Genomic DNA, 17,135 nt, shown 5'->3' on the forward strand with positions numbered 1-17,135 from the left:
GGGTGGGGGGTTCTTGACAACACCGAACGCTACACCCCACAGTTCACAATGACCAAATACCAAAGTAACCCATCTCTGTGGCCCAACCGTTATTACTCCAGACTGCTGTACACATGGTCACTGGCTTGGTTCTTCCTGTTGCGTTTAATACGGTCCAAGGTCCAGTTTATTGAGGTGACCCTTTTCAATGGTCTTCATTATTTCTTCATCCTTACCATTACTTAGAATACACCGCTCTGGCTAAATACAATACGTATAAATCAAACATGTCGTATTACTTTTAGTCCAGCAGATGTTCCTGCTGTGCACTGTGTTGGAAAACGTTGAGTAATGAAGTGTTTTTTCGAAACAAGCCTCAATGGTTCAGAAAGCCTCGGTTTCCCATCCCTAACGTTCAGCAACTGAAGGTTAAGTTAATATAGCTCTAGTTGCTGTGGTAACTACTATAAGTTATGTTTCACTTTCAGGCAACAGAGCATGATATAGTTAGCTTCATTTCACAAGAACAATCACTGCCAAAGAGTTACATCATTACAAAGAATATGTAAATATATTTGTTTCTGGTTAGTATTTATAGCCTGGTTGGATTGATCCCTATTATTATTTTGCATCCATTGTGCGTGCGGATCCCTGCATGACGTTAGTGTGACGTCGACTGGACATCCGTCAGGGCGTGTTTAGCGATCTAACAGTTGGGGGAGCCACACCCACAGTTGGGAACGCGTCCTTTTCCGGGTTTGAGTTGAAGCAGGGACCCGACAATGGGTGCTAATTTACATTTCACACAGTGAGTTGTTACTATAACTGTATATTCTTCCCAAATCCCAGGTGTGGAACATTTTGCAAAAAGAAGAACAGAAATAAAGGTCAGGACAAAAGCTGCAGGTAAAGTTTCAGACCATGTCAGCTACATTCACGTATTTCTGCACAACAAGCAGTCAAGCTAGCTTACTAGCTACGTTAGCCAGAGATGGGCTTTGACGGCTTCGTGGTAACATCGGTAACGTATGTGTTTAAAGAGAGTTAGTTATTCATAATTGTTCGTTTCACCTCGCTTGGCTTTGGAAAATTGGCATATTCAAACATTTTGCGTTCTTCTGACTGACTGTCATTCATAAAAGTTGCTATCACAGTCAACTGTTGCTGTAGTAGCTACTTTAACCCCACGTTGTACAATAGCCTGACTACTACTGTTGCTATATCTAACCAACTAGGTGTTGCAATGTCGACTGCGGTACTTTTTTTTTTACAGTTAATTAATAAATACTATGTGTAGTTGTTGAGAACTATTTAAAATAAAAATCACTGTTCAGTCATGCTGTTGTGGCTTGTTCGAATGTACTGTTCTTAACTTCTGCAGACATTCAAGTTAGTCACCATTTTAGGGTTCAGCTCACAATAATTTAAAAGTTGGTCAGTCTTGTTATTGTTATTTTAATTACAAATGGAAAAAGGGGAACTACAAATGAATTGGAGAACTGTATAGATTACTCCTAATAAGTAGGTCCCATTTTTTTTTATGTCAAAACCTGTGCCACTACCGTTTACGTGTCCGTTATGCAATTTAGCCCAGTGTTTCCTTCATTATTCTTAAAGGAACAGTGACGTTTTGGAAGTCTTGAGGATAAGCCTGCATATCACAAAAAATCTGACTTTAATTTAAAACTTGATCTAGTGTTCACATTGAAATATACTTTACACAAAGACATGAGCGTTTTGAACTTGGAGGTGGTTGATGAAACAACCTGTTTCCCATTTCATAACCGTATCCTTAACCTTATGTTGACAACTTTTTCTCTCTGCTTCTTCATCTGGATACATTTGTCATAGTTGGCTCTCATGATATCATGACAATCACTTCCTTACCCAAAAAATTTGTGTCCCATAGACAGTTGAAAAAGGTTGACCTACTCTTTTATAAAGATATTGAAGAAGAATAATAATGTTCTTTCTGGAGAGGTTGTCTAAATGGTAATTTTTCTTCTCCATAAAACGGTATTACTGTGTTTTCTTTGGTTGCTGTTTTTGATATTTACAGAAGCTAAGAGATAACAGCAATCCTGTTCTATGTCTAATCTAAAAATATACGAAGTGAAATTAGTAACCAGTCAAGATTCACATTTGTTTTCTTACGAATTTGCTTGGCATAAGCAAGAATGGGGAAAATACCCATATTAGTAGTCTGTAGCCAATACGTCCAGCACATTAGTTTTAGTCTCTTCGACCAGGAAACATTCTGATGTCATAAAGTCTTAAAAGTTATGATGAAAGAAAAATGAACTGGTGTTACTGTCTCTTGTATAGCTCAGTTGGTAGCTATTAGTGTATGAACTATTGTAATTGGCACCTTATAAGATCGCCTGTTGAATGACTTGAATATATTTGCTAGAGGAATGTCTGTCTTGTTAATTAAATGTAAAGCGTATTTCAATTATTTCATCTTTTAGCCAACAGCAAGGCCTCACCTCTCAAGTCCATCAAGGTTTTCTTCAATGTTGGAGTGAATGCTTCCAACCCTCCAAATCCAGACATGGGTCAAGATCTCTGCACAATCATTTTTTGAACTAGCCTATCTAACAGCATAGATGTCCTAATTTATATCAATTGTTCATGAATCCAAGAATGTTCCCTTTGTCTCCCTGGAATAGTGTCTCAGCCCAAGTTCTTTATTCTGCTCCAACCTATGGAGTATTAAAAAGAAATAATATACTGTAGGTATCCTATTTATTTTGTTTATAATCAGTCTGTAATACTATGACACTTTTTAAACCATAATGAATCTGCTAGCCCCAGACAAACAAGGGTGCCATGCATTTAGGCTGTGGTCTTTCAACACTGACTGAGAAGGGCTGCTATATTGCCTCTTGAGGTGCTGACTGCCAGTGCAGGAGCTTGGATCGATCCTAGCCTTCAATATTCAGTGAGGTGGCCAGCGGGGACCTATTCATGCGCTCCTATCTGTTTATTTTCAGGGATGTCAGAAGTTAGTGTTGAGGCTGTGTCCAGGAATGCTCCAGCCCAGGACCTACAAATGGATTCCCCAGAGGAGGTTCAGAATACAGAGGACATTCAAATACAGTGCGAGGATGATAACTACAGCTCTGATAGTGCTGAGTATATTCCAGACGATGAAGTGCCTCTTGATGATGAAGCCGATGTTGGAAGCAACAGTGTTGTTCAAAACAACAGCAATATTGCAGAAAACATAGATGGCTGTCAAAGTGATAATGTTCAGAGCAAAGGTGATGTAACGGAAAACTGTGTGAATGCTGTGCATGATGGTGTTTCAAACATCTGTGGCACAGCACGTTTTGACGGAGTTTCTGCTCAAAATGAAAATTACCCTTCAGTGACAACTGATAATAAAACGCCAAAGGAACATGATACCCAAAAGGAACCTGAAGATTCTCACACTCATACCAAGGTGACATATTTATCTTCAATGCAGACAACCGCCTTGTGAATAATTAATTACAACACTACGGTTCATGTTGCTATGTCACCAAAAAGTGTATAGCGTTACACTAAAGTTTATCTTGAAGATTATGTTCTCCAATGCTGATATAGCCTTTGATTGAATTCTTTACAAAATACAACATGAACTCGAGTTGAAGCTCTGAATCAATTCTTCTCGCTTTCTTCTGGGTGTTCTTTAATTGTTTACCTCATTTTTGTAATTCAGGGTGGCCGGGTTGAACATATGTCTGCTTGGTGCTAATCTAATAGGAGTTACTGCATTTGTGTTGTTAGTTTAACTTTGCTTTTCTGTCTTTTGTTTTGGGGTAGGCTTTATTGTTTTGTATTGTGGTGTCTGGTAGAGCCGTTGAAATGACTGGTGATGGCCTATGCTTCCTGTGAATTACCCTACATGCTGTGTCTTATAATGCAAGTACAATAATTTTCTTCTGTTTAACTTGAACTTTGTTTACAGGTAGATGCCATAATGATTGCTTATCAGCACAACAGTAAAGTTAGGCTATGGTGACAATGCGAGTAATGGCGTGGTTTCACTGGTTTGCTTTCCAATGTAGCCTGTGCGTGGGACCGATCTCAGCCAAGGTCTCAGATAAGGTGTGTGCGTGTGTGTGTGCAAATTTTAGGTCTAACTATACTCATGGGGACGAAATGTCCCTATGAGTATAGAAAAACCTGAAAGAATTTGACAATTTCCGGCTCAGGGTTTAGGTTTAGGGTCAAACTCACAATTAATTTTTGTGTTAGATTTGGGGTTTCTTTAAGGTCCAGGCGCTAAGTTTAGGGTTAAGGTTAGGCATTACATCTAGGTAAAGTTTAGGCATAGATGTTACTTTATTGAGGTTAAGGTTAGGTTTAGATTAGGGTTAGGTCAGGGTTAGGGTTAGTTTTATGGTTAAGATTAGGGAGCATGCAATTTCTATTTTCTGGTCCCCATGAGGATAGCCATACCAACTTGTGTGTGTGTGTGTGTATATGTGTGGGTGGCACCATGAATAGGCCTGTCTGTGTAATTGCTGTTGGCAGAGGGATTTGGACTGCTGCATCCATGTTCCTAGGCAATATCAGATCAGCTGTCGTTGTCTGACCACACCAAGCTGTCTGTTTTACTTACTATTCACTTGGGCCCAGACCCAATGTTGAGTGAGTAATATCGTATTGGAACTGAGTGTCTTGTGACAGTGCCCTTGTGAAGTTTTATTTCTTCGTAAGAAATGGCTTGTTTTTAATAGCATCTTTGTCTTTTAGGTGCCTAACCCTGCCTTGTTTATGGGCGAAAAGAAGTAGTCACACACCATGCTATTACTGTACTCATATCTCTATTCAGTTTTATATTCTCTCCTCCTTTTTAAGAAACAAGAGTAGCACTTCTTTCCTCCAACAGCACAGCTAACAGACTGCTGATATCCTCCCTCCCCCTTGCTATCTTGTTTCCAGGCTACTGAACTCTAGTGCCCTGAAAACGCTCTTGCTTTCTCTGACACGCTACACCTTTTACCCCCTTGTTTGCTTTTTCTGAACTGTAGAACCATTCCATTTGTGCTTCAGGAATTGGTGCTGGTTTTTACAACCAAATGTATTTTACCTAGTCCTAGATATAGTTGTTCAAGGCTGTTAGATGACCCAGTATCAATACAGTTGTTTAGTTTTACAGATGTAAAATTTGAAGACCCGACAGCTCCCTGATGACGTGTTACAAATTATTCCCTGGGACGATGGGTAGATTGAAGTCTCATATCTACTTTCACAGTTAGACTACCCTAATTGTGAATGTCTCTGTTGCATTCCTGCATGTGGGCAGCTTCTACTTAGTGCTGTCTGCCCCATTGACACACTGCTGCTAAAGCAATCAAAAATTGTTTCTGCATGGGTTCTTTGCAGCAAACAATATGTTCCTACACGGAATTCCATACAACAATTGACAATTCACAATATATTCTTGTTTTATTTTTATCTAACTTTGTAATGAAACAAAATGTGGGAGAAGTTTTCTGCAGGAACCTAGGCTCACTGCAAGTAAAGCCTCTACCCCCCTAATGAAGCCCGAAACTCTGTTATCTTGATTTGATCTCTAAGGCTGTTCATATTCTGTAAAATGTATGCATTGTGTATACTTGGTTTAACTGATTTATTTGAATTACGTTTCACTTTCTGCACAATTTATTGTTTTTGAGTTGTCCTTTACTAAGAAAACAAAAATTGAGTAGTCTGTTGAAAACATCTATTTCTTTAGATATAGAACCATGTATTTTCTTAGAGAGAAGTGGTTTAACACTAAGCCACTGTTTGACTTGATAATAGAAACTAATAAGTCGAGCAGTATTGACAAGCCAATCTCAAACCTGTTCCCAGATTTTAGGCTTATTTGCATTACGAGAAAGAGATGACTTATCTAAAGTTTGCATTATAATTTCCATAGTATTATAATTTACACCAGCATGTTCAAGACCTATTACGCAGAATTGTGCGATGTGTCTGCGCTGCACAGAAATGTAATACACTTCCGACAATTGTTTACACGAATACAAACCTCCAGGGAGGCTCTATCGAAAAAGATGACGTGTAAAGCTATATCGATATCTGAAAGTTTACACAACAAAATAATTTAGCGTCTCAAGTCTTCTTCTATATGTCTTGGATAATGTAACATCATGTAAATAAGCCATCAGGGCGTAACCCAATATCTCCTGATGTTGTTGAATGCTGATGGTTACAGGGAGGCACTTTTTGTGAAGGACGACTGACCTTATGTCTCTTTTCCACATCTCTGTAGGTCAGTGCCTATGTTCTTGCTATGTCCTGCATTGCTGTTCTCATTCTCCTGGGAAAAATCTGCTTTTCTGTTTTTGCCAGAGTTTAGTGAAGCCAGCCCAGAAAAGCAAATGTCTCTTAGTGAGGCAGTGAGCGACCGACCGACCACCCCTTGTTAAATAGCATAGTGGTTAGAGAAGTGGACCTGCAAATAATAGGTCCTGTGTTTGAATCTTGTCACAGTCTAAACAAATTATGCATTAGGATTTGTTCCAGATAGACAAAAACTTTGCTGGCTACAACCTTCAGTAGCTACATTATAGCAAGCCTAAACTAAAACTGTTTACAGTTATACATTATTGCGACTATTTCTGGTGGATTCTCGAAGTACGCATCCGTGCATGCTTTTGGGGTAATATAGGCTAAATCATAACCCCTTGTAGCAAAACAGTAGGGTTTTCCACGATTCTCTCATCTTTTCACTAGACGAAAGTCAGTTTTCGTCACCTATATTGATAGTTATATGGTCCAATGTCATTGATGAAAGAAAAACAAATGCTTTTGTGCCATGATATAGCTTTGGTGTAAAGTTTATCTTCAGTCACGCTAGCAATTGCTCAATTCGTATGACTGTTCCAATTAATAGGTTAGTAGATACTAGTAAGCCTAATACTGGCTAATAAGATGTACTGGCTAATAACGGCCAGTGGCAAAAGTCATGCAGTTAGATGCTATTTGTGATGGAGGGAAGGTTTGCAGGAAATGTTAGTCAGTTTAACACAATGCCTAATAGTGTCTAGCCACTGGGTGACCATAACGAGCCATGGTGTAGTGGTTAGAGACACTGTCTCTCACATGGGAGTCCCGGGTTTGAATCCTGTGAGGGCTTTAACGTTTATCACTTTTAATTGCGGGCCAGCTGAACTAGGCTTGTCTGGTTCCTTACATATTCCAGTAATGCACTAGCATCACTGATATCGAATGTGCGCCTTTGGCCTTAAGTTCCAGCCCTATTGACTGATGTCTTTCTCTTAGCTCTAAATGCAGATGTCACGTATGTCTCTCTCTCTCCCTATTGAAGCACCAGCCTGTTGAGCAATCTTTGTGAATCTCCATGCCCAAATAATGAACCCTCTTTCAAAGTCATTTAGATAAAAATATATGGCCATTTTGAATTTGATTCTTGCAACATGTTTCAGAAAAGTTGGGACAGGGTAACAAAAGACTGGAAAAGTTGTGTAATACAAAAAATAACCTGGTGGAACATCTCGCAACCAATTAGCATATTTATTATTGTGTTGCATATCCTCTTAATAACACTACGTGTTTGGGAATGGAGGAGACCAATTGCTATAGTTTTGGAAGTGAAAACGAAGAAGTGTATTCCCATTTGTGCTTGATATAGGATTTCAGCTACATAACAGTTCAGGGTCTCTTTTGTCTTATTTTCTGTTTTATACTACGCCATGTTTTCAATGGGTGACAGGTCTAGACTGCAGTTAGGCCAGTTTAGCACCCAGACTCTTATACAATGAAGCCATGCTGTTGTAATATGCGCAAAATGTGGTTTGGCATTGTCTTGCTGAAATCTTCCTTCCCTGATAAAGATGTTGTCTGTATGGCAACATTTCTTGCTCCAAAACCTGTTTATATTGTTCAGCATTAATTGGATTCGATTCAACTTTGTCACAAGTACAGTACAACGAAATGCAGTTTGCGTCTATCCAGAAGTGCTAAGAGGGCTGAAAGTGTACAAGTATTTACAAGTATTAAGTATTTGTATATTACAGGTGGAAGGTGTAGATGTGCAATGAAGGCAAATGCATTACATATGGCAATTCTAAATGTGCAGTGGAAAATTCACAAATGTACAGGCATTAAGTATAATGTATGTACAAGTGAGAGAAGTAGTTCTCAATGTCATTCTGAATTTGCTGTCAAGGCAAATTGAAGGAGTAGGTTAGCATGTGCAACTGAAATGCAGGCATGGCAGAAATGAGGTACCTGAGGTAGATGTGTATGTAACAGTTGAAATTAGAAGTATATTGGCAGTTCTAAATGTGCAATGTGCAGTGAGGGCTAGTTTAAGGTGCAAGTCGGCATGTGCAGATGAAATACAGGAATAGTAGCAATGACACGTGAACTGAAAAATCTTTTAAAACTATTCCAGTAGTGCAGAGGGTGGGCATAGTTAGTGATGGGAAGTCATAGAGTTCAGTAGGGTTACAGCAGATGGAAATAAACTTCCTGAGCCTGCTGGTGAGAGAATGAAGGGAGGAGGGCAAATAGTTTGTGGCATGGGTGTGAAGGGTCCCTGGTGATGCCACACACCCTACACAGACACTGTTTGCGCTGCAGGTCTTCAATGGCTGGGAGCTGGGCTCCCGTGATGTGCTGGACAGTTTTCACCACCTGTTGCGGGGCTTTCTGGTTGGCTACGGAGCAACCACCAAACCACACTGTGGCACAGTTTTACAGAATGCTCTGGATTGTGCAGCGGTAGTTGTTCACAAGGATCTTGGAAGACAGACAGGGCTTTTTCAGCCTCCTCAAGAAGTACAGACGCTGCCACGCCTTTTTGACCAGGGCAGAGGTGTTGAGGGACCTGGAAAAGTCCCCGGAGATGTGGACACCCAGGAAGTTGAAGCTGGACACATGTTCCGCCTCAGTGCCATCAATGAGAACTGGGGCATGACTGCAGCCTTTTGATTTCCTGTAGTCCACAATGAACTCCTTGGTTTTCTTTGCATTGAGAACCAGGTTGTTATCAGCGCACCATGCCACTCGGCACTTGACCTCCTCCCTGTAGGCTGACGCATCATTGTCACTGATCAGGCCTACCACCGTGGTGTCGTCTGCAAACTTGACGATGATGTTGGAGCTGTGTACAAAAAACAGTCTTGGGTGATGAGGGAGTACAGGAGGGGGCTCAGTGTGCAGCCTTGTGGAACACCAGTGTTCAGTATCAGGGTGGAGGAGGTGAGGTTGTCTAACCTGACAAACTGGGGTCTGTTAGTCAGGAAGTCCAGTTATAGAGAGAAGGGCTGATCCTTAGGTAATGGTGTTTGTTGACCAGCCTAGAGGGGATGGCCATGTTGAATGCTGAGCTAAAGTCCATGAATAGCATTCTCACATGGTGTTGGTTTTGTCCTGGTGGGTCTGGGCAGAATGTAAAGCTGTGGAGATGGCGTCCTCTGTAGGCCTGTTTGACCAGTAGGCAAACTGGTTGGGATCCAATGTTGTGGGGAGGCAGGATTTGAGGTGGGCCAGAACTAGTCTTTCGAAGCACTTTGTGATCTTGGGGGTGAGTGGGACAGGTCGAAAGTCATTCAGGCTAGCTCCCTAGCAAATGCTCTGAGCACACACCTGGGGATGCTATCAGAACCAACAGCCTTACGTGCATTCACCCTGTTCATTGAACTCCCCCCAGATGACGGGAGTTCAATGGCTTGCTCTTTGTTGTCCCTGTCGAAGTGAGCGTAGAACCTGTTTAACTTATCAGTAATTGAGATATCGCTGGCTGTGTGGTTATTTGGCCAGTAGTCTGTGATGGCTTGGATGCCCTGCCATATGCGTCGAGGATCAGAGTTGTTGTTGAAGTGTTCCTCAATTCGCAGTTTGTGGTCCTTTTTAGCCAACTTGATGCCCCTTATCAGGTTGGCCCTGGATGTCGCCGGATCTCGGATGTCGCCTCTGTGTTGCCAGATCTGAACGTAGCATGGCGTGCCTTTAGTAGTTGTTGGACCTCACTGTTCATCCAAGGCTTCTGGTTGGGGATGGTCTTCATTAGTTGGGGATGATGTTGTTGGTGCAGGTGTTGATGTAATCTAGAACAGAGGAAGTGTATGTTTCAGTGTCTGGGTGGGAGTCAAGAGTGGCTTGAGTGGCACACAATCTCCAGTCGGTGTTGTTGTAGTGAGTCTGCTCCCTCTGGCCACACTTTGACTGACCTCACTGATGGTTTCAGCTGTTTAAGGAGGGGTAAATACTTGGGGAGTAGGAACAATGGGAGGTGGTCAGGTTGACCTAGGTGTGGGAGGGGAATGGCTTTGTAGGCCTCTGGAATTTTTGTGTACACCTGGTCCAGTGTATTGTCTTCTCTGGTGGGGCAGGAGACACTTTGACAGAATTTGTATGTTGAAGTAACAACAGTAAATGTAAACTCCAGAGGCAAACTAAAAGGCCTTCACTTAATCATCAGGTACTCCAGATCTGTAGAGCAGTGACTCCCGGTCAGGTTAGTGTCTGTACACCATGCTTTGTTTACATAAATGCACAGGCCACCTCTTCTGGTCTTACCGGAATGCACTGCTGTTCAGTCAGATCTGAATGACATCGTGTCCCTCCAGTTGGATTATGTTGAGGTGATTCTTTAGTTATATTTCTTCCGTTTTGTTCGCCAGAGGCTGTACGTTATTGAGGAAGAGGTTAGGTAGTGAAGGCCGGTGGGGGGTTAGCATTAGCCTTGCCCGGAGGCCACCCCGCTTCCCACATTTTTGTTTACAGTCTCGGTGCCGCTTACGTGCACTTCCTGTCTGCGGTGTAGTTGGCGTCTCCCAGTGCATCTTTACAATCTCTGGTGGGGGTTAGAGTTTTTGACAACTTCTATCTGTGCATTGTGTTCCAATATTCAGGAGTTCTTGTTGGATATAGATATATAGATATAGATATAGATAGATATATATATCTGTATTCTAGGCTGTACCGAATTAATAAAGTAGAAAATATTAAGTAAGTAATTGCTAGTTTGCAAAACTGAGTCGTTGCTGGGCCTCGCGATGTTCACCTTTAGAAGTCACCCATGCCATGTGTACTAATGCAGCCCCATACCATCACAGGTGTTGGTTTTTGAATTGTGCACTGATAACAAGCCGGGTGGTCCCTTTTCTCTTTAGCCTGGAGGACGCGGTGACATAATTCCCATAATTCCCAAAAATAATCTGGCATTTCTGGATCTTTTTCAGTTTTTTTCTTTGCATAGTAGAGTTTTAGATTAGATTCAACTTTGTCATTGAACAAGTACAGTACAATGAAATGCAGTCTAACTTGCATTTGTGGACACAGCGATGTACTGTGATCACCGACAATGGAAGTGTTCCTGAGCCCAGGCAGTGATTTCCACTACAGAATCATGTCTGTTTTTAATGCAGCGCCACCTGAGGGCCCCAAGATAATAGCTCACACTGTTGAAATGCTGTTAAGGGGGCGGTTGTGTGTTGTGAAATCAGGGGCCAAGTCTGCGCCCAGTGTGGCATTTGGCAAACTGTCAGAGAGGAAGCTATATTGTTAGCAAGCGCATGTTCAACATTGGTTTCACTGGAGCCGTGACCCGGATCGTAAGTTGAGCACAGATCAACTGCCCGGCTAGCTTGCTTTGTAGCCAGTTAAGAAGGTACTGTAAGGTCATTCTTCAGCTATTTTGAGATGTCTTAGATGGGGATACTCTAATGTTTCCTTTTGTTGAGTTCAAATGGTTGAAATGTTGCCTAGAAGGAGAGTTACATGTTTCAAAGCCGAGGATTCATGTTTTGCACTCATTGTGGGGTGAAGCGCTATTTCAGTGAGGAAGCTATACTAATAGCAACATTACATTTGCCTGTCGTAAAGACCCGGTCACGCCAACAACCCGGTTAATGCGCAACACACTAAAATCAAATTTGGCGTGCTCACAGTACAAACTACACTTTCAAGGATTTTTGCTTGTTTATTGCACGCAATTCAACCTTGCTGTATGGTATACATGTGGCATGTGAGCGACTAGGGTGTGTTTAATGCCTTATACACTATGTGGTAAATAAGGTATTAGACTATCAACAATCCGGCAACAATAGTCATTAATATTGAAACAATATGACACATGACTCACATAAACACAATAAAATAAGTGACTTGTGAAATGCTCTGTAGGTTGACTATTTCTTTATTGGTGCTTGAGGTTGATTCCATGTTTGAAAACCATCTGAAGATGCTGCCTACGGTGAAGGCTTCAACAGAGGGCAGTGCAAATTAGCCCAGCTTTGCAGAGGTTATATGGGCTCTTGTCTTCTTGTGTGGTAGTGACTGCATGTGGGAACCTTTATGGTGGTTGTGATTGTTGCACATGTCCCAGTGAATACTTTCTGATTGAGTTGGCAGTGTGTGATGAAAAACAGAACAAAAGCAAAATGTGCGTTGGAAACATGTCTCAATCTTTTACTCTCCCAAACTAGTGGAGTTTGCCCTAACTGCAAATTGGACAGCATGGGATTGAGAGGAGAGAAAAATTGGGAACAACAAATCCTGATACTGCATCACATTTCAGTGTACTGTTCATTATTAATTCTGTTGGCTGTGACCACAAGATGGCAGTCCAGAGCCGTCACATTCTGTTGAGTCTCCTCTGTTTGCTGTTCTTGCCAAACTATGTGAAAAGTATAAGTGTAGATCTATTCTGTAGCACTGGTGTATTGTACACACTCAAGGAAATATGTAACGTGGATGTATGAAACAGTGTTCATCTGATACCAATAATGTTTTGATTGCAGGAGATTGCTATGGCAGAGGAGGTCCACAGCCCTGCAGCAGAGATCTCCGTTACCAGCAATGGAGACTTGGAGGAGAGCCACGAAGATGTGTTCAGGGTAAGGCCTGGAATGAGCATCCCCTGTGGCAGTGCGCATACACTCACTCAAAGGTGCTTACAGAATACAGTATTTGGCTTATTTCGTGAGTACAAGCACAACAACAGTTGTACACATCTGTAGTTGTGAAATGTTTTTTTATTTCATTACCCACTTCCTGGAGACAATCACTCCCTACTTTTGGGGGTTCCCAAAGTAGTTAGTTCCCTGACCATGTTTGAATAAAAAAAAAAACTAACACAAATAACTTGATTGTCCATCCTGGGTGGACATTTTCATTATCCCATTACCATGTAAACAAGAAACCTTGCAAGCCTAGTTCAGCCGGCCCGCAATAAAAAGCATCAATCATTGTTGCCCTTCCGAGATTCGAACCCAGGTCACCCACGTGAAAGGCTGTGTTTTTAACCACTACACCACCAAGCTATACATTGATATAGCCTCTTGACATATATAATTCTGTCACGCATTAACATTGCGTCATATTTTTTATAACAGTAAACATTTTAATTTTAGGCTTATAACGTAGCTACTGAAGGTTGTAGCCAGCAAAGTTTTTGTCTATCCTGAACAAATCCTCTTTTGTCACTGGCCTTTTAACAGCTAATAAGCCATTCGTAAATTACATTGATACAGTATCTATCAATATAGGTAACGATAGTGATGGCCATTTGAGGCTTCATTACCATTCTTCTAGCAGCAGGATATTATGCTAGCAGTGCTAACTCAGATGTTCTTTTTTTAAATAAAAGCCATCATTTAAATATATAAGGTAATATAGTTAACAATCTAGTCAGTACATTTCTTGTTTAATGTCTGTTCCAATGTTATTCTTGTCAGTTCTTTTTCACAGACTAGATTAACTATATTGCCGCATACTTTTCAATGATGGCTTTTATTGTGATAAAGAAAATCTGTGTGCTGCCAGCATAATATCCTGCTGCTAAAATAACGCTTAATAAAGCCTTGAATGACCATCACTAGGTGACAATAACTGACTTTTTCGTCAAGTGAGAAGACAAGAGAATCGTGGAATCCACCAGAAATAGTCGAAATACTGTATAACCATAAACTGTTTTAGTTGAGGCTTGCATATTTCGGGTGCATATTTCGAAAATCCACAAGAAATAGTCCCACTATAACCGTTAACAGTATTATTGCGGCCAGCAATTAAAATGTATGAATATCACGTCTCCCACATGAGTGGCACTGTCTTTAACCACTACACCAAGGCGCTTCATGTTTTATCAGTCGATAGACACCATTCAGCATTGTGTTAAACTGACTAACGTTTCTTATTAAGTTTACCTCCACCACAAATAGTGTCTATGAACTATGGCTTTTGCCACTGGCCGTTTTAACAGCTTATTAGCCAGTAATAGGTTTACTTGTATCTACTAACTTCATAGGAATAGTCATAAGAATTGAGCAATTGCTAGCAAGACTAAAGTTGAACTTTTCCCTGCCAAAGCTATTTCATTTTGTGGCGCAAAAACATTAGTTTTTCTTTCATTCGTGAATGACGTTGATGCAATAGCTATAGGTGATGAGAACTGGCTTTCTCGTCAAGTGAAAAGACGAAAGAATCATGGAATCCCCAACTCTTTTACTGCCCAAGAGGTTTTGATAAAGCCTATATTATTACCACCAAAAGCATGCACACCAGAAACAGTCAACAATATAACCTGTTTCTCTAATTTCTCTAACCAATGTATTCTCACTGATTAAAGGACTGAGTCCCCTTGTTCAAATTAGAAAAGGAATGTGGGGGATCTGGTATTTGCCTAGGGGGCATCATTGACTGGTATCATCAGATGAAATGGTTACTCTTTTTTTGCGCATCTGTATAACTCATCAGGGCATCTATTGTCTGTCCAGATGCTGTAAGAGCTCTTTAGAGTTCAAGAGGTTACCCATGACGGGGAGGACAGTTTGCCCCTTGTGTGAAGACTAGGTAGTAATAGAACAAAGGGAATGTGTTCTGTTGAGTTAGGACAGCATCTTGCCACACCCTTTTTTCCTCTATAAATACAAACTGTTCATGTATTAAGTTAGAGACTCCTCGAATTATTATGTTTGTAAGCATTTGACGTGTCTCTCTATTTGCAAATAAAACTTAATTGTGCCAAGAGAATTTTGTCTCTTTACTTCCTCCTTTAAAAGTTCTGATCGATGGAATTGCCATCACAAACCTGAAACTGTTTTAGTGTAGACTTTTAGTTTTAGCTATTGAATGTTGTATGTAGCCAGCTAAATGTTTGTCTGTCCTTCCTGAGCCCAAAACTAATGCACGGATGTGTACCTCGAAAATCTACCAGAAAGAGTTGCAATAAAACCGTTAAGTTTTATTTTTTTGCCTACTATAGTGTAGATACTGGATGTCAAATCCAGCTAAGTTTTTGTCTATCTGGAACAAATCTAAATGCATACTTTGATTTGACTGTGAGGAGATTCGATCGCGGAACCTATAGCTTGCAGGTCCGCTTCTCTAACCACCACGCTATTTAACATGGTTGGTCAGTTGGAGACATTCGCTCTTCTAGGCCGGCTCCCCTTGCGTGGTCCAGCAAAAAGACTCATGATATAGTTGTCTAAATAAAGGGATGTATTGCAGGAAATAAAGTTTGTCATACATCTGAAAGGTTTGGGACGTTCAGGAAAACATTGAGGGGAACTCATCAAGCAATAATTATGATTTTCTTTTTTATAACAAACAACAACCTTATCGATGGTGTTCTTTCTCTGGTGTCTGATTTACTGATTGATCCTGTCAACTCTGTTCTAAGTGGTAACACCCACATCTTTCAGAGAGCTTTCTCTATTAGGAATGGGTTGTTTAATATGTATTTGCTTAAACCATTAAAAGGTTGGAACTTCATTTGTAGGACAATAACAAGTTGTTCTATTACAATTGCTCTGTTAGAACCCCATATTCCCCCAATATTTGTGAACCCTAGTTTGGGAAACATCAAAGATAGTCTAAGCCATTTTTATTCCCATAGAACTATTAAGACAAAAACATCAAATGTATTTTTATCTTGACACTACTGGATTAGTTACTATACAGTAGGATCAGGTTACAGGGATTCACCTCTATGCTGCTATACTATTGTGCTGGGGGATTGGGTCAGTTCTCCTTCCCCACTAAGTTCTCCTTCTCCACTATAAATCGTTGTTGATATGAGGAATGCATTTTCAGAATTTTCCCAGTCTCCTCCCGTTTTAAACTTAGGAGGACATGAGGTCCTGGTCCACACCTGCAGAGTACCTGGTTTGGGGGGCCTGTTGCTTTCTCTGTCCTTGTCCATCTGGTCATACTTCTGACCTAGTCTAAATTTAAACTCTGGATTTGGCCCACATGCATTTATTAATTATTCCAATTGAACTCTAAATATCTCACCCGGTACAGCTAGAAGAGGACTGGTCACCCTTCTGAGCCTGGGTCCTCTCTAGGTTTCTTCATAAAATTCGGCCTTCTTAGGGAGTTTTTCCTAGCCACTGAAATTCAACACTACTGTGGTTTGCTCCTTGGGATTTAAGGCCGGGTGTCTCAGTAAAGCACTTTGTGACAACTGCTGTTGTAAAAAGGGCTTTATAAATAAATGTGATTGATTGATTGACCTCTACACTTTAAAGAAGATATTTGGTTGTCTGTGTCAAATTCTGTTTAAAAAGCATCCCAAAGCCTATTTAAAAAGCATCCCAAAAGATAAACTGTCAAACCTTAGATTATGATAATTTGAAGTACCTGTTTGTTGCAGTCACTGATAAAGGAGAACATTGCATACTTAGGATTGGTTTATCTCATAGGGCTGGTTTCACAGAATGAACCCAGTCCTATATTAACAAATGTTTAATGCTGAAAATGTTGGTACAATAATGAGTCATGTTGAAAGGTGACATTTTTCTTCAGCTTTCTGGTATAGCACAGTAGAGTTCGCACCTATATAGATATAGATATAGATATAGATAGATATATAGATAGATATATAGATATAGATATGGATATATATAGAGAGATATAGTGATATAGAGATATATAGATATATAGATAGAGATAGATAGATATAGATAGATAGATAGATGTATTCAATGAGCCAATTAAGTAAAGACATTTCAGTCATTTCAGATTTTTTTCAAAATGATTGTGTATACCTTTTACTTTATACTCATTATATTCCATATGTAATTGCTAGATTTCATGTTAATTCATATATTGCCTTACAAATATTCCTTAATTATGTTTATGCAGCCAGGTGAGACTGCCATCCGTAGTTCAAATGTGTTAAT

At 40.4% G+C, this 17,135-nt stretch overlaps 1 protein-coding gene across 4 annotated transcripts in view; it reads left to right on the forward strand.

Moving 5' to 3' along the window:
• The first annotated feature begins 701 nt into the window (after positions 1-701).
• Positions 702-17,135, forward strand: part of arfip1 (ADP-ribosylation factor interacting protein 1 (arfaptin 1)) — a 33,094-nt gene continuing 16,660 nt past the window's right edge. Inside the window, exons 1-3 of one of the 4 annotated variants that reach the window (XM_010899195.5) lie at positions 702-885; positions 2,973-3,424; positions 12,750-12,845. In XM_010899195.5, the coding sequence (XP_010897497.1) occupies positions 2,975-3,424; positions 12,750-12,845 (546 nt within the window). In that variant the 5' untranslated portion in view covers positions 702-885; positions 2,973-2,974. The remainder of the gene's footprint in view (positions 886-2,972; positions 3,425-12,749; positions 12,846-17,135) is intronic. The other 3 variants (XM_010899193.5, XM_010899194.3, XM_010899197.5) reach the window with 3 other exon arrangements.

This window comes from Esox lucius, chromosome 25, assembly GCF_011004845.1.
Source record: "Esox lucius isolate fEsoLuc1 chromosome 25, fEsoLuc1.pri, whole genome shotgun sequence".
Taxonomy (NCBI): Eukaryota; Metazoa; Chordata; class Actinopteri; order Esociformes; family Esocidae; genus Esox; species Esox lucius.